Source organism: Echiichthys vipera, assembly GCF_963691815.1.
Source record: "Echiichthys vipera genome assembly, chromosome: 5".
NCBI lineage: Eukaryota > Metazoa > Chordata > Actinopteri > Perciformes > Trachinidae > Echiichthys > Echiichthys vipera.
Genome location: NC_139830.1, coordinates 19,774,754 through 19,802,128, shown reverse-complemented (window position 1 = coordinate 19,802,128; position 27,375 = coordinate 19,774,754). Strand labels below are relative to the sequence as shown.

The following is a 27,375-nucleotide window of genomic DNA, read 5'->3' as shown; positions in this document are numbered from 1 at the left end:
ACGAGTGAGATGACAGGTCTGGGACACAGACATAAAGTGCATACAGGAATACAATGTCTCTTTCTTTTTTGAACTTATGAACTTAAATAAACACATTACTTAACCTCAATGACGCACTCAGAAATATCCTTCTTCTTTTTAAAACAAAGACTTTGTTTAATACTTTTATTTTCCTTTCAGCCCTCCCTCTAGACAAGACTTCCACAGCTGTGAAGACAGGCGGTAACCTCAGCATATCAGAGCAGATCACGAGCATCGTCCGACAGCCGGCCTTCATCGCAGGGCTGGGCGTGGCCGCATGGTTGGTTCTGATGGGCTTCAGTGGTTGGCTGTACTGTCGACACCGCAGGAGGAAGCAGCTGGGACACTACACCACATCCTTCGCGTACACACCGGCAGGTAAGTGGGAAAAGCTTTGACTTATCTTAACTGGGTTTTAGTTGGCCGTTTAAAGTATTAACTCAGATATATCAGTAAATTGAATTTAAAAGCAGAAAAAACAACAATGACATGACCCCGGATGGCTTTCAGACACCTTCAGATGCACTCTTTCACATCTTAGTCATAATGAATCTCTTGTTTATGAAAAGAAGAAGTTACAGAGAAAAAAAGCGCCCCAGTTGTTGTACAGCAAACCATCTGATTTTAAGTGACAAGTTCTTTACAGACCACTGGGAATATCTCATAGCAGTGATGAATGTTTTCAATTTTAGTTTGTACACACTTGCACTTCATATTCAGTTAATTAAAATGTATTTATCCCCACTGGGCAGTTTTCATGAAGACAAACTGAAGAATATGTAAACAGTAGCCACTGAATATAGTTTATTTTAGTTTATTTTTTATTTTTATGCCCTTTGGCACATTAGTGCAAAACACATCAGTTGTTTTCTGACTTTGAGAGTCCATGTTCATAAATAATCAATAGACAGCCCAAAGCTTTAAGAAAAAAATACATAAATATTTTGCAGGGACTTTTGTTGCCATGCTAATGACTATAGATTGTATTGTTTTACATTTCAGTACAGAATATGTTATCATCTTGTTCATTTTGATGATTCATATAACATTTGCATTTTTATGTATTGCAGACATATATAATTTACGTATTGATTGGTTTATGCAGGTCAAAAGTACATCTATAAAATATTGATTCAAATCTGAACTATGAAACCATGAATAAACTTTTGCTTGTAGGAATGGAACACAAGTCAGTTGAAAGTGTATTTCTTTTCCAGTGAATCTTGTGTGTCTTTGGACAAAACCTTAAAACTAACTGAGATCTTTTTCTTCCAGTTGGCTTTGCTCACAGTGAAGGATCTGGAATAATCAATGGAGGGTAAACTAAAGATTATGATTTGATTCAGTTAATGTTTATGTATTTGTAAATAGGCAAAAGGTTGATCTAATCTCATCTGTCTTTGCAGGCCTAGCTTGTTAGGATCAAATATGGGCAACTACCCCTGGCTGGCCGACTCTTGGCCCACGCCGAACCTCGCTCATAACAGCAAAGACTCTGTCAACTGCTGCTCTGGCAAACTGGACTCAGAAAGATATTATAACAGTAAGATCTCTCTCACTCTAAAAGGTTGGTAATTAAGGAATACTGAATATATCACTGAATTAATGTGAATGTTTGTTGTTTAGCAGTCGGCATCATGAACTACCCGAACCAGTCAGAGAAACTCAGCACGGCGTCCAATGACAGTCCCATCTACAGCACCATCAACACAGCCGCTGAGGATGACCTGCTGGCATACTACGACACCTACTCCAGTACATCCTACACCCAGGGTCCAGACCCGTACAGCAGCAACCCGGTACTGTCAAACAGTGGCCTTGTGGGTTTGGAGCTGGACCTGGACCAGTGGACCATCCAGTCTGGTCAGTCTGGGTCTGAATATGCCAAGCTCCAGTATACCAAGAAAAGCAACGGTAAGGGTTTTCTGCCTCTATAATCCACTTTAATTTAATATAATGTTATATTTAAAACAGTGAAGAAATATGATTCCTTCTCACCTGGTGTGATACAGTTTGAGCATTTCATATATAATGGCAACTTTACAAAAAGGAACATGTGAAGCTGTGTTTTGTTTTTAAAAACCCATATTTAAAGTTTCTAATCAGTTACTGTCAAGTGTGTTTCATGTGGGAGTTACTATTCAATGTGGCAGGAAGAGTGCTGTTGTCATGGTTACCTGCAGTTAGATACGCCTTGTATTTCAAACAGTGGTTATACTGTTGACCGAAACTGTGTTTGATGCCTGTTGATGCACAATTTTTATGCCTGTCAAACATTATTATGGCCATGGTGAAAATTCAAATGACCCCATTCTCAAAGAATAAGCAGCTTATAGTGCAATACTGGCAACCGCATAGTTAAATGTAGGCTTGATTCTCATAAATATATACAACATGTATGTTTCCATGCTTGTATTTTTTGTCAGCTTCACATTAGAAATTCAAACACGATATTTGTTAAATGGATTTTTCCATAATAAAAAAACAAGAAATGTGCTTTGAATTGCCTTTTTCTTGCAAGGTGCTACGCTAATTAACTTGTCATAAGATTTGAATGGAAACATACAGTGATTCAGAACCTAAAGGAATGCAGAGTCTAAGTGCTCAGGGTGGAGATAATAAAAAACAACCTTCTGCTAAACATATTGTGTTTTGTCTTTATAGACAAACTGGTAAAGCAGAGGTCCGCCGGCTCCTCATCCAAGTCAGCTCCTCTCACCTGGGTGGATGTTTTGTCGCTGCCTCTTCCTGCCAACAAAGGTCACACAAAGACCGACAAAGAAGAGGAGCATCACAGGTGAGACTACATTGTGTCACTTTTTTTCTTCCTCTAAGAAGCTTTTTTGTATTGTCTAATATTCAGAGTGTGAAGGCCTCCGACTTCACCTACATGACAGAGAGAGTTAGGGCAGATGGATATCAAACCTTCCCTGAAACTCTGCCAAGGCTGTCAAACAGAACTTGAGTGAAGTTTGGAGTCTGGGGAGTTTTCAAATTAACAACAGTTGTCTGCAGGCAGTGAGTAGATTGAGCCGTGGGGTTTTCGGAGGGTAGTCTCTCCTCTAACTCCTTCTGACAGAATAGATTGCGGACATAACGGGGTTGGATGTTCTGACTGCACAGCGTCTTTTATAATGACATTAGCCATCATCTGACAGGCTAGATTAGTACTTTCCATTTTCAATGACACAGCCATCATAAAATTAGCCCTGACGGTACTGAAATGACAACACAAATCACGGAGGTGGTTCTCTATATTGACTCCCTTTTTCATATGAACTCTGAAATAGATTTCTTCTTATATTTAATATTTCTAGCCATGCGTGTCAGTATAAAGCCCATGGCAGAGTTGGCTGCACTTTGGTCCAGATTAAAATATCAGATGGATTGGCAAAAAATGTGACATTCACGTCCCTTTAAGACATCATCATCAGACTTCATTAAGCACCATTGCCAAGTGCTAAATTAGAATTTTTCCATCATCTCATCTTTTATTCAGATGTACTTTTGTGTTTAACAAATATGAACATGCTAATATGCTAATCTAACAAATTACAGTAAATCACAGAGCTGCTAGCATGGCGGTAAACATGTTTTTACTTACATTTATTTTTTATATAGAAGGTGGTTTCACGTCCAGTGTTTTTCCTCTGAAACACACACTCATGCTGCTGTTACTCACTGTCCGTCCTCCAGCCCAGAGGAAGAAGATGACAACTGGTGTCCTCCGCTGCCTGCCAGAACCTACCTGATGGATTCTTCCAGGGAGGAACTCTCCAGCCTCCCCTCCAAACCAGACAAGTTGTCCTACGCAGCAACACTGATGTCTTCCCCCCAGCGAGACACACAAAAGCCCAACGACTGTCCACGGCTCCAGCACTTTGACCTCCTGGCCCGTCAGCACTCAGGCTCCCAGGTGTCCCAGTCCAACCCAGATCTGTTTACGAACGCCAAAGTCCAGGTGGGCGGGGAGGTGTACCACACCAGCCAATGGGCAGAAGATTTGAAGGGGGAAAGCCTCGGAAAAGGTCAGTACATATTCAGTGTAAAGCCTCACTTCTTTGGAAGTGACTTCCCAAGAGGCAGCGCACAACCACACAGTGTCATGTATAATTTAGTGTATGTTACCCAGCAGAATGTATTTGTACGTGAAAAATCATATCGCATTTATTCAAAGTGCAGCTCAGTGCTCTTTAGTTTCCTCCAAGTTTCCTGAGGATGACATCAGTGTGCTCTCTTGTCAGGGCGATCTCCTGCTCTAGCTGCCGAGTTAAGCCCCGCAGCCCAGACACACAGATCAAGGAGTAAGAAGAAAACACCCAAGGATGGACAACTTAGACGAGAGCTACACAACCAAGCAGGTATGGCGCACTCTTTGTAACAGACATAAGACTGTTTCTCAAAACATTTTCAACCACACTAGCAGCATAGCTCTATGGATGACAATGGTCTCAACTAAATATCTCAACAACTATTGGATTGATGGCCATAAAATTTTGTACACACATTCATGTCCACCTCAGGCTAACTTTGGTGATCCCTTAACTTTTCATGATAGCACCACCATCAGGTCAAAAATCAAGTTTAATCTAAGATGGCTAACATGGTAAACATTATACTCGCTAAACATCAGCATGTTAGCAGTACAGTCCCACAGAACTGGGGCTGTACACTTCTCAAATGTCAAATAAATCAGCTTGCATTATTTGTGGTCTAAGTAGGGATATTGCTAATATTATGGACTTTTAAAGGAAATGTTTGACATTTTGGCAAATATTGTTTAGACCCCCCTGGGACTGCATTTATATAGCACTTATCTAGTCTTAGCGACCACTCAAAGTGCTTTACAACACAAGTCAGTATTCACAGAGGCTACCATGCAAAGAGCCATCTGCTCATCAGAAGGATAAACATTCAAACGCACCTTTACAGCTCATTATCTTGCCTAAGGATACTTTGACATGTAGACTGCAGAGGCCGGGGTTCAAAGCACCGGCCTTCCCGCTTGTGGAATAATCCTCTACCTCCTGAACTTCTACATTCTTGTTGAGTTTTACAGGGTGTTATGTGCCAAACTCTTGGCCAGGACCAGTAACATCCTCTACTGGTTGCCTGGCAACTGTTCATGGCCAAGAACTAGTTTGGCACATAACCCGTAAAAGGGCCAATTGATGTTTTTACTCTGTGTCTTTGTTACAGATAAAAAAACAACAGCAAGTTATAATATGTTAATCAGTGAGCTTTTGAGGTGTCGGTAGATGAACTTTGTTACTTTAAGACTTCTGCCAGTTTCCAGTCTTTACGCTAAGCTAACAAGCTGCTAGCTGTAGCTTTATATTTAACACGCAGGCATAAAAGTGGTAGAAAGTGGATAAATATATTTTCTAAAATGTCAAACTATTTCCATAAAACAGTATTTCTGACTGTAGTTTATTATTAATCATCGTTGATCAATCATACACAGAACTCCCCCCTCCCCCAGCCCCTCCCCCTGCAGATGACTCATTGCAGCTCTTGGCGGATGTTTTGAGCAGCAGCCGAACAGACACTGAAAAAAAAGAGGGGAGCGAGTCACCTACTCTTCAGAAGAGGGGAGAACATTTCTCACCCCAGAGGAGAAGAGCTACAAAGTGGTTATCACAGGGTGAGTACAATATGTGGTATTGGATCACCTCTGTATCACACAACAATAGATGAAAAAAGGAACAACTTCAGTCCCGCCAACCATCTTGCTTCAACAGCTGGAACTCAAATGAATGTGTATTAGTATTGTGATGCTTCATACAAATCCCTTTGAGCTTAGAAATAACCAACTGTCACCCGTGTATGCACAATTATTATCCCATAGTGGTAGCTCTGCTTTTAGTAGCAGGGGGTCTATTTAAAGTCTTCTCCATCACTTAGGGTTTAACCTATATAAATACAGCTGTAACTTAGAGTGATTTGTTTGTCATGCACAGATGAGAATGTAATCCCTTATGGACAGTCCAGCTTCATGCCTCAGGTCCAGATGTCAGGATATGGGTCCCTGGGTGGAGGAGGACTTTCACGCTCCTCCACCACTGGCCGGAGGAGAGATGAGGTATGTCTATAATACAGTAGGAACTGCTGAGCAGACTGTATTTGTGGGTCGGAGTCAGTTCAACAGTCAATAGAGGACCAGTTTAAACTGCTTGTCAGAGTCAATGATACAGTGCATGGTAGAGGTTTCCCATAGCTTTTGGACAAGAGCCAAGAGTAGTCATCTCACACAGTGATTCAACAAAAGTCTCTAAGAATATCCTGATACACGATAGATTATTTGGAGTGCTCTTCTTGTGTGTACATATGCATGTGTGTGTGTGAATAAGGGTGTTTTTAAAAGAAAATGATGTATGATTTCATAGCTAAAAATAAAATAAACCCTTAAAATGATACTGTACTCCAAAATCTATCTTTATAGGATAAAACTTACTTCCTGTAGACTTGAAATTTAGTTGTAAAACCTTTGTAGTTTCAGTGGCAGAGTAGAAACTGTAATAAGATTGGTCTCAGAGCTTCAAGCTTCATCATCACATTTTGTTTTTATCAATACACCACGCTTTCCATTTCAGGCAAGGATAATACTTTTTTATTTTCTTTGCGATATTTAACTTTTTTTTTCCCAGCAGTTTTTTTTAATGTACAATCATGTGAGTTGAAACCAACAGATAGTTTACCAGAGAGCATTGACAAGTATAGTTTTCAACAATAAAATGTCCCATTCAGTCTTGTCTTAGTCACAATTTAAGAGAAAATATATACATTTGAGAGTCTTATCAAAATTGTTTGCTGAATAAAAAAAGAAAAGAGAAGAAACATCCCTAAAACATTTATAACACAGCCTCCAAATTTAGTACTCCGTACATGTTTCTGTTTGTAACCTGTATTTAAATGTTACTCTCAGACTCTTGCACCGTCTAATGGCTCTCTGTATTGTTTGTTTCCAGAACCTCATGTAGACAGATGTCGATTACATGACATGACATCTTCCTTTTTCCTCCCTAATTTCCTATCTTTGTGGACCATCAATCTGTTGCCATGGTATCTGAAAAACTGAAGACTGAAGGGAAGCGTCAAGGCTTGCCATCTGCCTTTTCATGAACTATTTTTGTTTTAACCTAATGAATTCATTTCTATTTTTTTGTGATTTTCTTCACCCTTTCTCCGTGTATATAGACATCAATTTTTTTAAAGATGTGATCAGATGTATTACTTAAAATGGATCTGAGGTTTTAAAAAAATATTGTATTTTTAGGCAAGGGGAAGTTAATGTAACTCTTACATTATTGTACAGCAGATTCATGAATGTATTTTCTGTTTACTCCTGACCATGAAAACCATGATGATGTGTGTTTGATGAAAGACTGGAGAAGAAATGAGGCAGAAAATGTGTTGACAAACCATTGTGTGCGTGTGTGCATGCATGTGTGTGTGTGTGTGTGTGTGTGTGTCAGTGCATGGTGTAGTGTTTGTGTGTGTTAGTGTTTTTATCTCTCATTTCTGTGTGACTGTGTACTGTGGTATCCCTGTAGATCACAAGTGTGTTATTTCTGTCAAGATTTTTAAACTGACCAATAAAACATTTATTATAAAAAATGCTTGTGTCCACATGTGAATTACACTGAATATCACCGGTAAGGATAGCTAAAGCATTTTTAGCCACGTTAGGGGGCATGTTTAGTTCTTGGTAATGTCCTTCAGTGTTGTCACTGGTCCACCACTAATGTTACGTCAAACACACATCTCCATGAACTAAGTTGGTGATATTCAGACTTTTCATCTTGCACCATCATCAGGTCGAAAACATAATATTTATAATTGGTTTATGACCTTTGGAGCCCTAGACATGCACACAATTTGATCATTGGACTCTCAAACTAATATTTTTTGTTTAATATACATTTGACTCACTCGCCTCCTGTAGAGTTTAAAGAAGGTGACAAAGACATTTATGCTCCAGGACCTTGTAGCTTAGTTTTCATTAAAGCAATTTTTACCTTTCTGGCATGTTGCACAGCACTTAGTTAAAATTTGAACATGAACAACTCCTCCTCCTTTCAAAATCCCACCTTCTTCCCCCTGCCTGACCTCTGACGTTCCCTCCTCCCCCGACGCGTGCGGTGAGAAAGTGAGCAGCGCAAGTGAAACGGGTCAAGCATAGACAGATCGGTCACATTTACACAGATGTCAGCTAGCCAGCATTATCTATTAGCCGGAGAAGTCCTCTAACAATGCACTGAACTAGCTCCGGATACTGTATGACCAACAAAGTCAAACGTGACCCCGTAGTTTTAATACTAGAACTGAGTTAATTACAACTTCACAATAAACACTGATGCTGAAGCTAACGTCACCGGTACTGTAAACAAACCAGGCTGTGACAAGTCAGTTTGTTGTCACTACCGGTGATGTTAGCCCTAATGCTAATGGTAACGCTAATCTGCCTTGCACAATCAACATAGTATTACAGAACTATAACTATTACTGATAACTGATAGAATGGATGCTGCGTTATCGCATGTAATGTTGCGTTCTAGGATAGTTCTCATTCTTCATTCTCTGTGGGAGCAGCGGGGGGTGGAAGTAAGGGTTCACCTTGGTCAGTCATTGTCAGTTTTTCGCCATTCCTTGCTATCTCTACCGCTCTGCCAGAGAGGCGCGCGACTTGCAAGCTTGCAAGCAGTGACAACTGGCAAGTGGCAACTGGAAGGGGCGCTGCGGGGATGACAGGCAGGAAATAATTTTATTCGGACCGAATAAAATGATTGGTTGGACTTTTATCAGAAAAACATGAGAATTGAATATTAATGAGTTTGAACACCTGGTGAATTTCTTTTACATTTTAGTGTGCCATACTCTTATTAGGAGCATTTTAAGATTACAAAAGAAAAGTATAAAAATGCCAGAAAGGTAAGAATTGCTTTAAGTGGATAACATCTGTGTTAAAATATATTAAAGGTATCTCAAAGATAGCGCATTGTTGTGTTGAACCAAAACCCAATATATCCCCACAAGTATCTCAGCTTTAGTTGTTATAGATTTCCATTTTTCTTTTTTTTCTATTAAGGCACATTTTAGCCTTGAGATTACATTAGGATGCATCAACAGAAATGGTAACACGCTGATGTTTAGCTGGTATAATGTTTACTATGTTCACTATTGTAGTTAAGTGTGTTGGCATGCTAACATTTGGCACTAAACCATAAGCTTGAAGATGTTGGGAATTCACCCAACACCGCAAATGTCAAATCAGACATTTCCCAAAGTCTGTAGGACTCACCCTCTCGGGAACATGACCCCCTGTACAAAATTCCATGACAATCCATCCAATAATAATGTTAAAATACTTACATGTGTGTGATCAATGTGCGATGGGTACACGCAAAACAAGACGGCATGGAAGTGATACATGATGCTAAGTCAGTGCACAAACTGTAACAATGAAATACCTGCAAAACATTCCCATGAGCCTCAGCTTCACTTTGTATTAAGTGCTAATAGCATGCTAAAATGCAAAACTAAGATGGAGAACATGGTAAACACTATACCTGCTAAACATCAGCATGCTGACGTTAGTATTCAGCACATAGCACAGCCTTGTCTCACACAGCCACTAGAATGACTCTTGTTCATAGTTAATAGAAATACTGTTTGTTTAATTGTGATTGAATGATACTGACACAAACTTAAACTATAATACAAACCATTTGAGGGAAGTGAAAGATCTTTCCTTATGCCATAAACGATTCATGTGTATTAGATGATTCATATTTACAGGCATATGAAAAAGGAGAGAGAGAGAGGAGGAAAAGACATAGCAATGAGCTCAAATTTGTTCCATCAGAGCCAAATGTCTCTGAGGAGTTTGTTATCTCGTGTTCCCAGTAAAATTGCTCTTGTGATACAAGATACTGTGAATGATTTGATGCCTTCTTCAGATTGCAGCTTTGTGGGAAGGCATGTGTGAGAATATGGCTTAATTGTCAATGAGGTAACCTTCATCTCACTGTGCTTCTCCTGAAATGTGACAGCGATGGGATATAAAAAAGGCTTTCTTTGTGCCTGCACCTTCATCTGTTGTATGAGCTCTTGTGTGCAGATCTCATTGGTTTTGGCAGGGAGGCAGTCGGATGGTTTGGAAAGTGAGTTGGACTCCACCGCCTCTGGCAAATACTTACTGGGTCCCACAAGGCTAGGAGGATGATGGTAATCCAATGCAATTTAGAAGGGTTCTACAATTTTATGCTTTTAGGCCTGTAGCATGGATTAGGGTCTCGGCTGCTTACAACACCCCCCCTCCCACACACACACACACACACACACACACACACACACACACACACACACACACACACACACACACACACACACACACACACACACACACACACACACACACACACACACACACACACACACACACACACACACACACACACAGACAGCCACAGCCACTTCACATTTGACAGAGACCAAAACTTTTAATTTTACCTCAAGGAACATGGGAGTTGATGGTCTACCGCTGGCTCAGTGGGTTAGTATCCCTTTAACTGCAATTTCTATCACTTCTAAGATCACCTCCAGACATGTTTTAAGAAATATAAAAATACTAAAAATGCAAGTTTACACATCAAAACTGTACGTTTCATAATGAACCAAGATTAGCTTCCAAACAGGTTGTGATGTACGAGCAAAATCAGCTTGTACGTACACGTCTTAAACTTAAACCCCAAGTCAGCAGATAAATGTGAGCCTTCTAGTGTCGAACTCTGCACAAACATCATCTGCACAGTGAAGGTCAAAGTGACGTAACAATCAGTAAAACACATTTTTGAGTGGAGGTTGATGTTTAAATATAAATGATATGGTAAAACATGAGTTATGTGAATAGAATGTGTGAATACCAATATTGAATTAAATAAACCAAACATCGAACATCATAACATTAACCTAAACATTGAACTTTCAGGACCGCAAGAAATGTATTAGCTGTAGCCCCAGTGCCAGCAGGAGATTATCCTGCTAAATGAAAGATGTTGTATCCCTACCTGCTCTACAGGTGTACATCCATATATGACCCACATACTCAATTAACTGCTGCTGGTGTCATTAGCATTATGGCAAGGCAAGTTATTTATAAATCCCCTTTATAGTGATTAAGATTAGACATAAAACATACAAGGCAATGAAAAAGATGAAGAAAATATAATATGATAAAAACGCAGTGGCAAATAGAAACGTTTTAAGCTTCAATTTGAAAGGACAGAGAATTAAGTAAAGCACTCTGCGTCAGAGATGACTAATGATATAAAATATAGATTTGGGGATGAATCATTTAACTGTGTAACAGTGACAGTGTGGTTTTTCTATCCCACCATCACACACTGTCAACAAACCTATTCATGTGAGAGAAAATCCAAACTAATGATTCAGTCTTAGCTCCAAAACAAAATAACAAGGCTCCATCTAGTGGTCATAAGTGAGGCACGCAGGGTAACTGTGATGCAGTGACTCCACGTGCTGTATTTTTGTTGGTCATCACTAAATCCTCTAAAAGCTACAGCACTTTGCCTCGAATGTAATATAATTTACTAGTACATCAACTGTTATTTGATATTTCAAGCTTTTACTTTGACTCTAAAACCATCATCAGAAGCAGGTAGATGGGTGAAATAATGTAAATGTGATTGTAAAATTGAGTTATTTCCTGGTTGAATAGTTGTTGCCCCACCATTGTTTTCAGCTTAAACGCCACTGAGTATGCTACTCCAGTTACACCATCAAAAAAGACTAATTTCTCACCCATAACTCTGTCTCTAAACTCCCACTCTCTCTACAGAGATAAATCCCCTTTACTGCAAACCAACGACTCTATTAGTTGCCCACCATCCAGGTCATCATACTCTGTCCTGCCACAACTTATCCTTACTCATCTTGTCCTGTGAAGTTATGTTGTTGGCTGTGTTCAGGCTCGCTTTATCATGTGTCTTATTTGATAAATGTGTGAGCAATCTTTCATCTGTAATTAAATGAATCCCCTTGGGTTGGCTGTGTGCCAACTAAAGGCGGGGGGGTTCTGGAAAGTATGACATTAAATGTGACATCGATGAATCGACGCTCAGTTTGTCTTTCCTCTGTCATTATGACGTATGGAAAGACATTAAAAGTGCAGTGTAGTGAGTGCAGTTGCTGTAGTATCTTCATCATGTATACATTCCTGAAAAAATGGTGGTGATGATGATAATGATATTTATGTGAATGAGCACATTGCACATGAGTTATAATAATTTGTACACAAGCTGGTACACGAGGCAGAAAGGCACTGGTATTTACTGAAAGTACTGTTGCTTTCCCATCAGCATAATAGAGTGAAGGATTTAAAACACATTAACCGAAACATAATTCAAAATGAATTCAGTTTTTATACATTTTCGCCGCTTAATGTAATCTCTGTTAAATTAACTTTTCCAGCAATGGCTATGGGTAAGCCTATTGCAGGCCATGAGTTTACTGTGTGTGGTTGTGCAGCATTTTGAATTAAAAGCCCTGTGTCATCAGTATTACTGAGACGTGTGCAGCGCTTTAACAGTTCTGTATTTTCAGCAGATTCCCTAAAACACAAACCTCATCCTCTGTGATTGGTTGTGGCTCAGCATGCTCCATTGTTCCATCAGCCCGTTTGTTCGCTTGGTTTCCTACTCGCAAACAAAACTTTCCTGCCTGTCCTGCGCAATACTGGGCTCCTCTGTGCTTTGACAATCCCAAATATTGGAATCTCTGACTTTTTCTGAGGGAAGAAAGATAAAGGTAGGTCATTAATATCACATATTGTGTGAAATAGTGAATGTGTGTATGTGAGCAATATGTTGTATTTTAAATCAATACAAAGTTATCCTTCTTCATTCCTGTATTTGGTAGTTAACCTCTTGAACTCTAAATATCCCTTACATAAATATCCCTTTAAGTAGTTTAAGTAGAAAACCCACTTTTTATGAACTGTTGACACCAGAGATGTCCTGTTTTTATGGATGCAGCATTAAATTGCATTTACAAATACATTCTAGATCTACTGTGCATCATTTCATACATTGTCCCCCATAGTTCAGCATTACATGGTTGGTATTTTTTTTTTTTAAAACCTGGTGGACTTAATAAGAATAAATACAAACAAAAATACATTTATGTGGGTTTGCAGGTTTTTTTTTAAAGATGGACCCACCTCTCACTTCAGCAGGTTAATGACTCGTCATACTGAGCTTGCTGCTTGCCCAACATGTAAATTTCCTTTCAGTGTTGTTGCCTCATGAATACGGTTTCTATAATCAGATATGTCAAGCTCCAGCATATCATTCGTGACATCCTGCTGAATGTATTAGATATTGTTTTATTCATATTCAATGTTGCCCCATGCTCTGTAACAAGAAGTGTCTGCTATAATTGGTCCAGCAGAGGCCAGATGTTTGAGAGGCCCTGACCTGCTCTGTTTTTCCTCCCTGTGTCAGTCAGGTTTTTTTTTGGCAGGATGTACAGCTTCATGGGAGGTGGGTTGTTCTGCGCCGGAGTCGGGAACATACTTCTCATTGTCTCCACGGCAACTGACTATTGGATGCAGTACCGTCACTCCAGCAATTACATGCACCAGGGCCTGTGGCGGTACTGCGTGCCCGGGAAATGCATGACACACACAGACAGCATTGGTGAGACTCACTCGGTGTCTTCCACCACATGTGCACAGGGACATCCTCATTTATATTTATAAGTTTGCTGACAGGCTGTGAACTTTACTTTAAATCTCATAAATTATGTGTTTGGTAAAATATGGCACAAGATTCAAATGCAAAGAAGTTACTGTAATTTAAATATCAAGAAGTCTTTAAAATACAACAAGTGGTTCTTTTAGTGTCGGTGCTGTATTAAGATATTTCTACATAGAAGTATAGGGGTTATTTTGTATTTTGTGTAATTGCACCAGTCATATAGTACATACTTAATGTTAAAAAAATGTAGTTAGTACATCAAATCAGGTGCAAATCCATTCTCAAACACTAGATGGCAACCAAGATCTATTTCCTGTAGATGAGGAAACACATGAATAACTGGGAAAATGAAACACACCAACACTATTAACTATAATTACTTGTGTGTACACTTTTTTATAAAATATTGTGTATTCTTCATGTAGTTCTGGAAATACTTATAAGAGTCAGGTTCAGACTTTATCCTCATCTCCTCTCACCCACAGCATACTGGGATGCCACCCGGGCCTTCATGATTCTTTCCCTGCTGGCTTGTTTCATCGGCATTGTGATCGGCGTCATGGCCTTCATCCACTACTCCTCCTTTGACGGGTTTGACAAGACATTTGCAGCCGGCATCCTCTTCTTCATCTCCTGTAAGGTCCCCCCTGCCATAGCTACATGCAAGTCTCTCTGATGTAGTTTAGACCTTTAACCCTAATTTTATCTGGTGTAGGCTTCTTTGTGTTGCTGGCCATGGCTGTCTACACAGGAGTGACAGTGAACTACTACGGTAAACGCTATGGCAGCTGGCGATTCTCCTGGTCCTATATAATGGGCTGGGTGGCAGTGGTGCTCACATTCTTCTCAGGTATGCATCTTAACACATTAACTAATGAAAACACATGGATGTGCCGCGTCCTCATCTTTATATTCTTTTCTTGGTAATCTGATTGTACTCTTCTAGGTATCTTCTACATGTGTGCCTACCGGATGCACGAATGCCCAAGAAACTCTAACTCACGCTGATCTTCCAAAGACTTCCACACACACATCAGCACTGGTCCATAATATATGGTGAAGAGGAGCCAATACACCTGTGAACTTTCCAACTACTTCCTGTAAACCTGAACATTCTTCAATAAGCAAAATAAATGAGAAATAACGCTTTTGCTGTCCGTTTTGCCTCTCTACATTAATACAAATACAGTATGTATGTATAAGTGCAAAATGTTGTCTATGATACCAGTTACGGAGCTGATACAGCTCCTTGTACTAAATGATTCTGTCAGTTTAAAACCCACAAGCTTGACATGCATTTTTAGTGATTAACATCTTCCGTTAGAGGAAACTAGAATTACCGCCTTGTAGTTGTATGCCTCCACCAACTAGTCAACTTGTTTTTTCTGTATAAACTTTGAAGGAATTTGAGTAAAAGGTGTTTTGTTTTTTTGGGCAAAACATGGATGCTTTACACACATCTTCATCCCAGAAGCAAAGATCTAAACATGCACATTTCCAAGATGTCACCAATTCAGTATCTGACCAAGTATATGTCCCCTCTGTTCCTGAGTTATGGTGTTAAAAAATGGACACATATTGATGTCACAGTGAGGTTAACCTTTTGAAAATGAAATGTCATCACAAAGACCTCAAGATGTTCTTGAAGTATCACAATCACAAGAATGAACGCACAAAAACATATAATTTTAGTTTGTAGCGGTCACCATTAACTGAGTATATTTTTACAATGTTATAAATATATTAAATAATTAACTACTTAATATTTGGATAATTTCTGACATATAGTGTAACATCTAATTACAATAAGATGCCATGGTAACAGTTATAATTAAGGTGTTGAAAAAGATGAGCGATGAGTCCAAGTCCAAAAAGATCTTTTATTTAGTCTCATTCTGTAAAGTAAATATAAGCAACTCAGAAAGAAAAACCACCTTGTGGTAACACAAACATAAACTGGTTTAACTGGAAAGAGCACAGTTGCTTGAAAAGATGACCTGCCAGATAAGCTACAGTGGAAGTGGTGCCTTAAGCTTGCAGTAGAAAAAATATCAAAACAATCTCAAAAGGAGTGATTAATGCTTCTGAATATAACAATTTAGATAACTGAGATATTATGACTGCGATCACCCTTCACACCAACGTCAAAACAGGACAGAGAACAAGCTCATGCAAGTGCGGTAGACCTCTGGTTCAGTCGACCTCCTCGATGGTGGGGCCAGTGGACGCTCCTCCTCCGGCAGCACCACCAGCTCCGGGGAAGCCACCTGGCATCCCACCTGGCATCCCTCCTGGCATTCCCCCTGCATTCTGGTACAGCTTGGTCATGATGGGGTTACACAACTTCTCCAACTCCTTCTGCTGGTGCTCAAACTCTTCTTTTTCCGCAGTCTGAGAAAGAAAAGAGACATTTTTTTTAAGTTCACTCTGATGCCAACCCAATGTTTATTTTAACACCTTTGCTGCCCAATGTTTACAACCATAAACTTCTGCTGATTCATACCTGGTTTCTATCCAGCCAGCTGATGACCTCGTTACACTTGTCCACAATTTTCTGTTTGTCCTCGTCGCTGATTTTGTCCTTCAGCTTCTCGTCCTCCACAGTGGACTTCATGTTGAAGGCGTAAGACTCTAGACCGTTCTTTGCAGCCACCTTCTCTCGCTGCACATCATCCTCAGACTTGTACTTCTCTGCTTCCTGGACCATACGCTCAATATCCTCCTTGCTCAAGCGACCTGATTGATTTTTATTTAAAAGGAACATAGGGCTGAATATCGCACGTGAAATTTCACAATTAAGATACAGCTTTAAAGTTCTTCTTTGGCTTACCTTTGTCGTTGGTGATTGTGATCTTGTTCTCCTTCCCAGTGCTCTTGTCAACAGCAGACACATTCATGATACCGTTGGCGTCGATATCAAAGGTCACCTCAATCTGAGGAACCCCTCGGGGTGCAGGCGGGATTCCAATCAGCTCAAATTTCCCCAAAAGGTTATTGTCCTTGGTCATGGCCCTTTCACCCTCAAACACCTGCGGATATAAAGTCAGGTTGACTTAAATACAGCTTTATTGGAAATGAATTGAAATAATGAAGGGTTCTTTTTAGCTAAATATGGTGGTCAAACCTGAATGAGAACACCGGGTTGGTTGTCTGAATAGGTGGTGAAAGTCTGGGTCTGCTTCGTGGGGATCGTGGTGTTCCTCTTAATGAGAACAGTCATGACTCCTCCAGCGGTCTCGATGCCCAGAGACAAGGGGGTCACATCAAGCAGCAGCAGGTCCTGCACATTCTCTGATTTGTCACCTGACAGGATGGCTGCCTGCACAGCTACAGAACAGTGGGGATTTCAAGTTTTACATTTGTAGCTACTTTACCTCCAATCTTTGTACGGATTTTTTATTAGTTCAAAAGTGTTACTGCTGTATTTATACCTAAATATAAATAGACTGGTTATACCTGCACCATAGGCCACTGCCTCATCAGGGTTAATGCTCTTATTGAGGTCCTTCCCATTGAACAAATCCTGCAGCAGCTTCTGGATCTTGGGAATACGAGTGGAACCTCCCACCAAGACAATGTCATGGATTTGACCCTTGTCCATCTTGGCGTCCCGGAGAGCCTTCTCCACAGGCTCCAGGGTTCCTCGGAACAGGTCTGCGTTCAGCTCCTCAAACCGGGCCCTGGTGATTGAGGTGTAGAAATCGATTCCCTCGTACAGAGAATCTATTTCAATGCTGGCTTGAGTGCTGGATGACAAAGTGCGCTTGGCCCTCTCGCACGCCGTGCGCAGACGACGAACCGCCCTCTTGTTGTCACTGATGTCTTTCTTGTACTTGCGTTTGAACTCAGAGATGAAGTGGTTGACCATACGGTTATCAAAGTCTTCTCCACCCAAGTGTGTGTCGCCTGCTGTGGACTTGACCTCAAAAATGCCATCTTCAATGGTTAAGATGGAGACGTCAAATGTGCCACCACCCAGGTCAAAGATAAGGACGTTTCTCTCAGCTCCAACCTGTGGTTTAAATTACATTATTGTTATTTGTATTTGGATGAAACCAGCTTCAGCAGACATTCAAAGTCTACAGTACTTCAGCACTTGAAAATATCACATTGGGGCATGCAAACTACACATAAAACTGTCAAAAACAACAACAAAAAGAGGACAGAAAGCAAGTAGTAGTGTGGTCAATAACATGCAATTTACTACGATACAAGCAATTGATTAGCCTTAAGACTATAAGACTGTATCCTATAGAAAGATACTGTGGCCTTAGGATTAGTTTACCTTTTTGTCCAGGCCATAAGCAATAGCAGCAGCAGTTGGCTCGTTGATGATACGAAGGACATTGAGCCCTGAAATGGTCCCTGCATCTTTGGTGGCCTGGCGTTGAGAGTCATTAAAGTAGGCAGGCACAGTCACTACTGCATTTGTTACAGTCTGCAAGAAGAAAATGGTTACAAGTTGCAGCAGTTCATGAGACATAAATAGCATTCCCAACATTCAAAGTACACTTTTTAATCACATTAAATTAAATTATAGCTCACAGATTCCTAGTCTATTTAAACAACACTATAATTGTTGTCAACAGGACACAAATCCTAGGGGGTTTGGTTTAAAATCCCATGTTTTGTAGGGGACACAGCAGCCAAGATACTGTAGTGGAAGCAGAGAAAATAGCGTACATTCCCAAGGTATGCCTCTGCAATCTCCTTCATTTTAATCAGCACCATGGAGGAGATCTCTTCCGGGTAGAAAGTTTTGGTCTCGCCCTTGTAATCCACTTTTACTTTGGGGCGTGTAGAATCATTAACGACTGTAAATGGCCAGTGTTTCATGTCTGACTGGACAACGGCGTCATCAAACCGACGTCCAATGAGACGCTTTGCATCTAAAGGACAATTAGAAAAAATACAGTGAATATGCAGTAACATCAAAGTTAACTTATCATTCTTGATTAGAAAAATGTTTCATACCGAATACTGTGTTGTTGGGGTTCAGGGCAACCTGATTCTTGGCTGCATCCCCAATCAGCCTCTCAGTGTCAGTGAAGGCTACATAACTGGGTGTGGTCCTGTTTCCCTGATCATTGGCGATGATCTCAACTTTACCATGCTGAAACACTCCTACACAGGAGTAGGTAGTGCCCAGGTCAATGCCGACTGCTGGTCCCTTGGACATGGTTCCTGAGAATATGAAAATGATCAGTTGTTAATCATGTATACTAAACTGAAAATCTGGATCTCCCTGTGTCTGCTTGGGTTCTCTCCGGCTTCCTCCCCCAGTCCAAAGACGTGCATGTGTTAGGTTAATCGGTGACTCTAAATTCAATTCAATTCCATTAAATTTTATTTATAGTGCCAAATCATAACAAAAGTTATCTCAGGACACTTTACAAACTAGGTAAAGACTACACTCTATGACTATAAATGATTGTCTCTCTCTATGTGCCCTGCGATAGACTGGCGTCCTGTCCAGGGTGTACCCCGCCTCACGCCCAATGTCAGCTGGGAGTGGCTCCAGCCCCCCCGCGATGAATGAATAAATGAATGTAACTGTGGGTGGCCACTGTGGTACACATTTGTAGCATGGTGTAATGAGGCTATTATCGGAGTCTGAGCAGCTCAAACAGAAGTGGAAACAAACTATCAATGAAGTGAAGGTCCACAGCACCTGTTTTCAAGCCTCCCACATTTGACAGCTTGGCAACGGCTGCCTTTATTATGGCAACAACTGACAACAGGCAAGAGAGGGTATTTTCTAAGAAGCATAGCCTGATGACCACACTGAGCAGCCATTTCATTAAATGTCATTATTATTTTATCATATAACTGAAACGTTAGTCATCAAGTTGATCAACTGAAAATTATTCACCCACTATTTTCATTATCAATTTATCATTTACGTAATTTTCTAAGAACAAAATGCCATATTTATTTTATCTGTCTGTATAAGTGTATAGATTGTCTGCTGTTATTTGTCTTATGCGATAGTAAACTTAATATCTTTGGGTTTGAGGCTAAACAAGCAGTCAGAATATGTCTGTTGTGGCTTTGGGACATTGCTACTTGCTGTTTCATTATACAATAATATCCAGATTAAAAACTGTTTGAATTTAAATTGATCTGGGTTTACCAGTAAACCGGATAATTTCCTGATTAAATCTGAAAAAAAATAATAATAATAGGTTTTGTAAAAAACATTTACTTGGCAACAAAGTTATCGTGATTACTCGGCAAGCAGTAACTTCTTGAAACATGTCGATGTTTACTGTTACTACAGCAGCAGACCATTAATATATTCTAATGTTAGCCTAATGTTAAGCCACATGGGAAGTCAACTAACCTAGGCTCTCATACTAGGGAGGGACAGGCTCCTCTAGTGGAACATACTGTTGTGCCATTGCAGGGGAGACCACATCCCAGGGGGTAAAAAAAAATGTAAATTAGAACTCAAACAAATACCGTGCTCAATCTAAAAATGAAGCTGCCTGTATTCCCATAATTGGTTAAATGCTTCAATCACTCCTCAAGCACAAATGTAAAACGGTTTTTGGCTCCCAGCTTCTCAAATGAAAGAGTTTTCCGCTTTCTGCCTTTCTTATCTGTTTTAGTTAGTATTTATTATCTTATCTAGCCCCTGCTGTTGCTATAGGACTGTAGTTTAACCAATAATGTTAAGAGAGTTAGATAGATAGATCTACCTCATTGATCCCAAATTGGGTAGTATTGCACAGGAACAGAAAACACACAAAGTATACATTTCAACACTAAAAGAGAAAAACACATACCACAATCATATACAGTACATTACACAAGTAGCTAATAGGTACAGTGGTGAGAGTATACGTGCGTGCAAAACCACCATGTGCAGGTTAATGGGTATGCAAAAACATAAACTCAATTTTTTTTTGGGGGGGTGTGAAAGGATAAAGTGTGGCAGCCACTGAGCAAGAGCAGGGCTAAGAAGAGAGCATACTGCTGCATCATAAACGCGAGCTAAGCTTGAGTTAGCCCTCAACAGCAGCCCCAGTGCAGGAGGGCGTGTCACTTCACGTTTCAGGAGGCTGGGAGGAACTTTCTGGACCATTTCTTTCTCCTCTTTGCAACTTGTTCACAATTTCACAAAACATTATATGACGTCTCCTGAAGATATACATCCTTGAAACTTTCTAATTTACACTTTCTGTAAGGTATACTAGCTCTCGTGTTAAGGTTATATGCTGTACAGTAACGTAAAGTTCTCATAAAACATCAATTTATAAGAGAGGCTGGTGTAAATGACGACGTGTTGCTTGCGTTTGAGCAATGGCAAATCTTCACAACTTGTTAGCTAGCTTACATGTTTTGCTAACGTCATAATATCAACGTAAATCAAGCAGCCGTTGACACTTTGCGTAAAATTGCGTTGACTGACGTCTCTGAAGTTAGCCTAAAAGTTATTAGCGTTACAAAACATTATGCATCTGTAGCTAATACTCACCTCCGTAAAGTTCAGAATCTGTCAGTTTATCGATAAAGTGGTTGTTATTAATACTGCAGTGACTCTCTGGGTGTGATGAGTCCCCTGGTCCTCGCTGTCAGTGCGTGTATGAGCGGCCGCGCCTCCTCCACAAGACTCCCCTCAGAACTCTCCAGAACACAGGAGGAGCGACGCCGGCCAATCACAGTGTTTCATCGCTTCCTCAACCAACGGTCCAATTAAAAATACAGCTACCACACTTCCGCAGCAGTTGCTACCCAGGACTGCGGGGCAGGCTTGGGTGGCTTCTAGAAATTATTCAGAGCATGTACTGGAATAAAAGTAGCTGGTTAAGATGGAGTTGCTTTTAATTACTCTATGTACAACTGGGTATCTTAATCTATCATATTACACCAGTAGTAGATTCATATTTTCTGTTATCATCTAAATCTGTAAAGTTACTAGCAGCCTTACTAAAGATGTCAAATGAATGCAGTGCAGTTGGCTAGACAATGTTGGCTTTCAAATTGCAGGGAAGTAAAAGTAGCATAAAATTGAAATACTCACTTAGTTACAATCCGCCACTGCTTTGTCTTTATCTTGATTTTATTTGACAGCCGCAGTGCATATTAAAGGTTGAATATGTAGAATCTTAATTAAAATCTATATTTAAAAAAATAAATAAGTAATACACCCATGGAGCATTTTGAGGGGTACAGAATAAAAGTATTACTTTTCCATGAAAAAAATATATTTAGTCTGAAATAAGATTAAAACATTTTTTTTACGGGTTTGGCAATTACTTTTTTGTCACTTTCTGTTTCCATGATACGAGCAAATAGCTGCGGCATTGCGGGTTGCCAGGGTTGTCTGTTGTTCGGTGGCAGCTACTGTAGGCTGGCACTGATGAAATGGAGTTTATCAATCCTGCAGCTGCTTATTTGTCCCAACAGCTGAGTGACCAGAGACGGGCAAAAACCAGTCAGTATAGGTCAAGCAATCACTCGATGGACTGAGATAAAGGAGTTCAACGGCATTAAAATGCACGCGCGCGCACACGTAAGCTAATTTTCATGTTTACTTAGCTGTTACGGCTAACGGTAACTGTCAGTCGAACTCCTCTGCAATACTTGTTTTTATGGTGCGATTTGCCGGAGGGGACGGGTTCAAACAGGCTCAAACAGACTCTGGTCTCCTGTAGGCTACTGGACCAGTTCTGACGAACCTGGCAAACAGAGTGCTCAAATTATTTTTTGTTGTTATGACTACAATCTTGAGACACTAGATGGCGCTGTTCGGCTCATTCTCCATATTCAACCTTTAATAAACATTTCTGTAAATGCTGGATTTAGCCAGAAGGCTAGTTTTTATCTACAGTCCCTGACCAATGTTACATTAGGCTCCCTAAAAAGCAAATACACAAGAAGGGTTGAGACAAACACATTAACCAAGATAAATCAGCACTTTGTGTTAAAACATTCATAAAATCTACATATAGAAGTGGTGGTTCAGTGAATAAAATTAGAGGCATGAAGGACAAACACGAAGCAGCATCAGACAAATACCAACAAATGCAGATAGCCAAAGCATACAGGCAGTATCCCACCAGAGCAGAAAGTACATGCACACAACAGGACAACATACATCAACATTGTACTGCTAATACCACATTAAAAATGTACCTACCCCATTGCAACTAAAAGTCCTGCTTTTGAATACATGGCTTGTAATTGGCTTTTTCTACCACTGAAGAAGGAGCATTCACATACTTCCTCTTTGCAGTCAGTGCAAGTACACAGAGAACAGAAAAGCTGAACCACACCTATAAGCGCCAGGTTGAAACCCCATAAAGTCACTTTAGAAGCATCAACGACACCGAAATGTAGGGCTAATAGGTCTAAAAATAAATTCAACAGAGAATAATAATAATAATAATAATTAGAGAGGGTGGATTTCACCCCAAAAAACAAACAAACCATAAAAATGTGGGTCACATATCATATTGTATAACAAACCCTGGGATTGTTTTACCATTACATTATACAGTATGTAAGAGTTGTGTCCTGATGTGACTTGTTTTTTTTTTTTAAAAAAGGGCTCCTCATATATCACTGTCCTCACTTGTTATGATACTGCTCAGGTGTTGCATGTTACAGTGTGACTCATCATACAGTATGTGCTTACAATAGCTGTTGAAAGTAAATCTGTTGTGAGGTTAAAGAAAACAACTCAATACTTTCCGGTTAATTTGACCCTGTAAAGGTGCAACATGAAAAAAAAACAAAGAGAAGGAAAAGATAAGATCTTATAATATAGATCTAACAAGTATATTCAAAGTATATGCCTAAAAATAAAATTTACATGCATACTGACTTTCACATTCATTTTTGAGCTTGCGGTGGCTTATTTTGAGGCCAGGATGATCAGACAAACAGTACAGTTTACACTTTACAGGGGGAACACCATCATTTGTTTGGGCACTCAAGCTGCAAACTATCCTTTGTTGCATATTTCTTGTAGGTTGTTTCATGCCTGGCTATGAGGCTGAAATCAAGTGCTGACAAGTCCTCATTGCTCAGAGTGCAGGAAAAAACATGATTAAAAATGTCAGATTAGCTGGGCGACGTAGCACTGCATTATGTAATGTAGGCTGTTTCTTCTCTGCGATGTTGTAAAGGTCCCCTTTAGTGGATATGCATTGAGCCTATAGAGACAATACACTTATGTCCCGTGAGACTTAGGCTATGTGACTGCCATTCATGTTCCAATGTAAACATCCATAGATGCCTTTCTTCCCATTGAGAGTATATGAAGTCTATTATTCCTCACATGTCTGTGAGTCACATTCGCTTACACATGAGAGTGTTCTGTGTAATAGCCTAACATTGCAAAGTGTTATGGATAATGTTGATGAGTAAAATTCATTACCTAAACATTGCCCTGTGAGTCAAATGGGATGTTTATGGATCTGCTCTGTGCTGGTAGACTCACTGGAGTTTAACAATTATAGATTAGTTATAAAGCTACATACCAAGATCCCTCTTTTAACAAGTAGTCCAACACAACTGTTATATGCAAGTTAAAAAATAAATATTCATTACAGCCCTTATAAGTCTCTAAATAACCAATTAGAGTCCAAGCAATCCATGCAATAGCTATATTTTCTTCAATTACCCTCTGATATATTTAAGATTTGGAACTTTACCACTTAAACCCCACAGATTTGTGATTTTTGAGGCCAATAGCAACATTTCAGAGCTAGAAAATGTGATTTTCAACACAAAAACATATGCTATCCCACAAGCAAATATTGATAAGAATTTCTTATAAAAGATGCCTCATGTCTGTTTGCTGCAGCCATTTAGCTTAGCTTAGCATAAAGGTTCGAACAGCCATCCTGGCTCTGTCCAAAGGTTACAAAATATGTCTTCCAGCACCTCTAAGCTCACTAGTTAACAAGTCAGCAATATCTTCCTTGTTTAAACAAAACTAACGTATAATCATAAAAAAAAAAAATCATTTTTCGTCTTCATGCTAGGCTAAGCTAACCAGCTGTAGCTTCACATAACATAGGCAGGTTCATCCCTATGTTTCCCGGGGGCTATGCTCCCCAAGTGGGTCCAAAAGGGTACTTTGTTCTCTGGTTGCATAAGCTTCTGCCTTGTGGATTTAATTCAGGTTACGGTTAGGGCTAGGGTGAGGGGCATGGTTAGGGGGTAGTGTTAGGGTTTACATAAGCCTATTTCCCGTGGAATTCGGCACTGATTGTGGTAAAAATAAAATACCAGACAGGACCCTTCCTGTGAACAGCGGGGAACAGTGGACCTTTTTTTTTAAAAAAAGGGTCGGACCCGGAGAACATAGGTACGCTCCCACATAGGCTACCTACAGATATTATATGGCATCAGCAACAAAACCTACAGTAACTGATATTTGGTCCTTTAGGGGCAAATGGGCAAACGTTGTGAACACAACACTGACATGCCGAATATCATCTTTTAAGTTGATGGCAATTGCTTATTTACACATGTAGGTACGTAGCAACATTAGCATTAATTTAGAGTTGTGTTCCTGGCACCCTGGTGAATGTAAGTCCAATATTCACTCTCTTTTAGCTCTGCTAGACACCACCAACTCCCGGGGGAAACATCCAGCTCTGCTAAATGCTCCACTATGTTCACCAGCATGTTGCTAACTGTGTCCGTCTGCTGTTTGGTGCTGAGCAGATAGTGTAGAGTAGACGGTAAAATACCTCAACATATCTTTAGCCTATCTGTATTTGATTTCTTGTTATTTATTGGCCGACATACGCTGATACTGATAAATCTGTGCTAAGCCAGGCTTTACAATGCCTGCATCACAGCAAAGCTACCAATAGCTGACACGTTATTGGTTTAGCCCACTTCATTCCCAGGGGTGGCATCATCCTTTATGTTTTGTCTAATCAAGATATTTAATCCACTATGAGTATATGTCAGCCTATATTCAAATTGAGCATAAATTTATCCTCAATTGGTCAAAGTCATTGTTTTTCACATTCCTGCTAAGTCATGAGTCTGAACGAGTCTTTAAAGCACACGGTTTGTGAACTGTAGGCTACATTTACACAAACCTTCAGCAAACAATATCTACTCCCTTTTAATACCAAACTTTGGTGTTTTTGATTACGGCTCCTGACCTAAATCTGCCACAGCCCTGTACCAGGTTAATATCTTACTCCCTAAGGGTGACCACATGTACTGCTTCTGGGTCCAAGTTTTGAATAAATGTCCCCCAGTAACACTGATGGCATGGCTTGCAGACAAATGCTTATTTAGACAACAAAGGGGAGATTAAAACTGGCATTTGACATTGGATATGTCTAAAGTAATCTAACAAGCACCTTTTTCAGGCTGTATCCCCATGGTGTATTGTGGTGCTGTTCTTTGGGGACCCAAGTTACTCAGGAGTGCCTTACGTATCGTGATGCTTCACAAAAGACTTTGTATTTCTCTCAGATAGGTGTGTCTTTTATCCCCAGACTGTACAAAACAGCACTGAAATTTTCTATTTACAGTTTACAGCCTGAGGCCATAACAAAAAGTGATCCATTACAAAACTTAGAAGAACAATAATGAAACTTTTATCATATTATAAGATCTCTAAAGATAACTCTTTGGATCAGATCAGTGAGCCGGCTCTTTCATGGTCCTACGTAAGAAAAATAAAACTCTGTTTTTGTATTATGATTTCCTGTGTGACGCTCTCCCTGCACATACCTAAGACAACAATCAAGTGTTTTTCCATTGCACTGCATCATTACTAGCCATTAACCTTGCACTGCTATATTAAGTTATATCTTATGTTTTGCTATATGTCAGATGAATGCTAATGCCTTTCTCAAAGTTTAAATCGGATCTGCTGTAAATGTGGCAACAATTGAAGACAAAGTGAGAATCACTCAAGCATCCCTATTCAAGTACAATACACATGATAAAAGCAAAGTACGAATTACACAATCCCAGCTATAGTAAATCAATGAAACAAATTATTAATTTTAAATTCACTCTGTATACGTCTTAAAAATAACACGCTGACCTTATTGAAGATTAGCACAATCTAAAATAAATTCTCTCTGCTGAAATGAATATGGTCACATTAATCATACAACCAAGCTGCAGAAATATGGCATGAAGTTTGACCATTGCAAATGAACAAATAAGACCCAAAACAGGCTCAATATCTCTGGAAAAATTTAGTTGAATTCATTAGATGAACATTAGATGAATATCTTTAATTAAACAACATCATATAATAATGGTGGATGGTAATAGAGAAATAGAAAACTCATGTAGGATAACTGTTTCAAGGACAAAAATCTATTTTCTTAAAACAAATTCCACTTTGTTTATGTATATGTATACAAACATGCATCATTATTACACACCACTCAGTTGCCTTGTGGAAGATAGCTGGCTGTGGCTTCAAAAACTACAGGATATAATCAATAGAATCAATAAAATCAGTAGATTTTAAAGACCAGCTCATGTAACACCATTGTCTGAGACATCCCTCACACGCCCCTGTGGCAGCAACAGAATAAATAGAGCGATCTGGTTGCTGATAGCAAGACAGAAA

General features: G+C 39.7%; 3 protein-coding genes across 3 annotated transcripts in view; 2 read left to right on the top strand and 1 right to left on the bottom strand.

Moving 5' to 3' along the window:
* LOC310946736 (roundabout homolog 2) overlaps window positions 1-7,001 on the top strand; it is a gene marked incomplete at both ends in the record, with an annotated part of 48,041 nt that extends 41,040 nt beyond the window's left edge. The window contains 10 exons of the mRNA XM_083913289.1: window positions 181-399; window positions 1,297-1,339; window positions 1,428-1,564; window positions 1,648-1,935; window positions 2,686-2,818; window positions 3,718-4,049; window positions 4,284-4,382; window positions 5,486-5,665; window positions 5,982-6,103; window positions 6,990-7,001. Of these exons, the coding sequence (XP_083769415.1) occupies window positions 181-399; window positions 1,297-1,339; window positions 1,428-1,564; window positions 1,648-1,935; window positions 2,686-2,818; window positions 3,718-4,049; window positions 4,284-4,382; window positions 5,486-5,665; window positions 5,982-6,103; window positions 6,990-7,001 (1,565 nt within the window). The remainder of the gene's footprint in view (window positions 1-180; window positions 400-1,296; window positions 1,340-1,427; window positions 1,565-1,647; window positions 1,936-2,685; window positions 2,819-3,717; window positions 4,050-4,283; window positions 4,383-5,485; window positions 5,666-5,981; window positions 6,104-6,989) is intronic.
* Window positions 7,002-7,473: 472 nt separating this feature from the next.
* Window positions 7,474-14,807, top strand: lim2.3 (lens intrinsic membrane protein 2.3; the record flags this gene model as incomplete). Its single annotated transcript, XM_083914305.1, has 5 exons — window positions 7,474-7,523; window positions 13,564-13,739; window positions 14,285-14,434; window positions 14,515-14,649; window positions 14,746-14,807. Exons 2-5 carry the CDS (start codon window positions 13,565-13,567, stop codon window positions 14,805-14,807), a joined length of 522 nt encoding a protein of 173 aa, XP_083770431.1. The 5' UTR covers window positions 7,474-7,523; window position 13,564.
* Window positions 14,808-15,665: 858 nt separating this feature from the next.
* Window positions 15,666-21,402, bottom strand: hspa8b (heat shock protein family A (Hsp70) member 8b). The gene is made up of 9 exons (XM_083913959.1): window positions 21,280-21,402; window positions 18,774-18,983; window positions 18,483-18,688; window positions 18,085-18,237; window positions 17,256-17,811; window positions 16,924-17,126; window positions 16,630-16,828; window positions 16,303-16,535; window positions 15,666-16,190 (listed from the first exon to the last, which is right to left on the bottom strand). The coding sequence occupies exons 2-9, from the start codon at window positions 18,976-18,978 to the stop codon at window positions 15,993-15,995; spliced, it is 1,953 nt and encodes a 650-aa protein (XP_083770085.1). The 5' UTR covers window positions 18,979-18,983; window positions 21,280-21,402; the 3' UTR covers window positions 15,666-15,992.
* Window positions 21,403-27,375: the final 5,973 nt, after the last annotated feature.

Bases quoted from the DNA above. Each gene is read 5' to 3' on its own strand.
- hspa8b (XM_083913959.1), bottom strand. From the start codon at position 18,978: ATGTCCAAGGGACCAGCAGTCGGCATTGACCTGGGCACTACCTACTCC. The intron at 16,829-16,923 runs GTTTGACCACCA...TTATATCCGCAG, and splicing joins AACCCGGTGTTCTCATTCAG to GTGTTTGAGGGTGAAAGGGC. The intron at 16,191-16,302 runs GTATGAATCAGC...TTTCTTTCTCAG, and splicing joins GCTGGCTGGATAGAAACCAG to ACTGCGGAAAAAGAAGAGTT.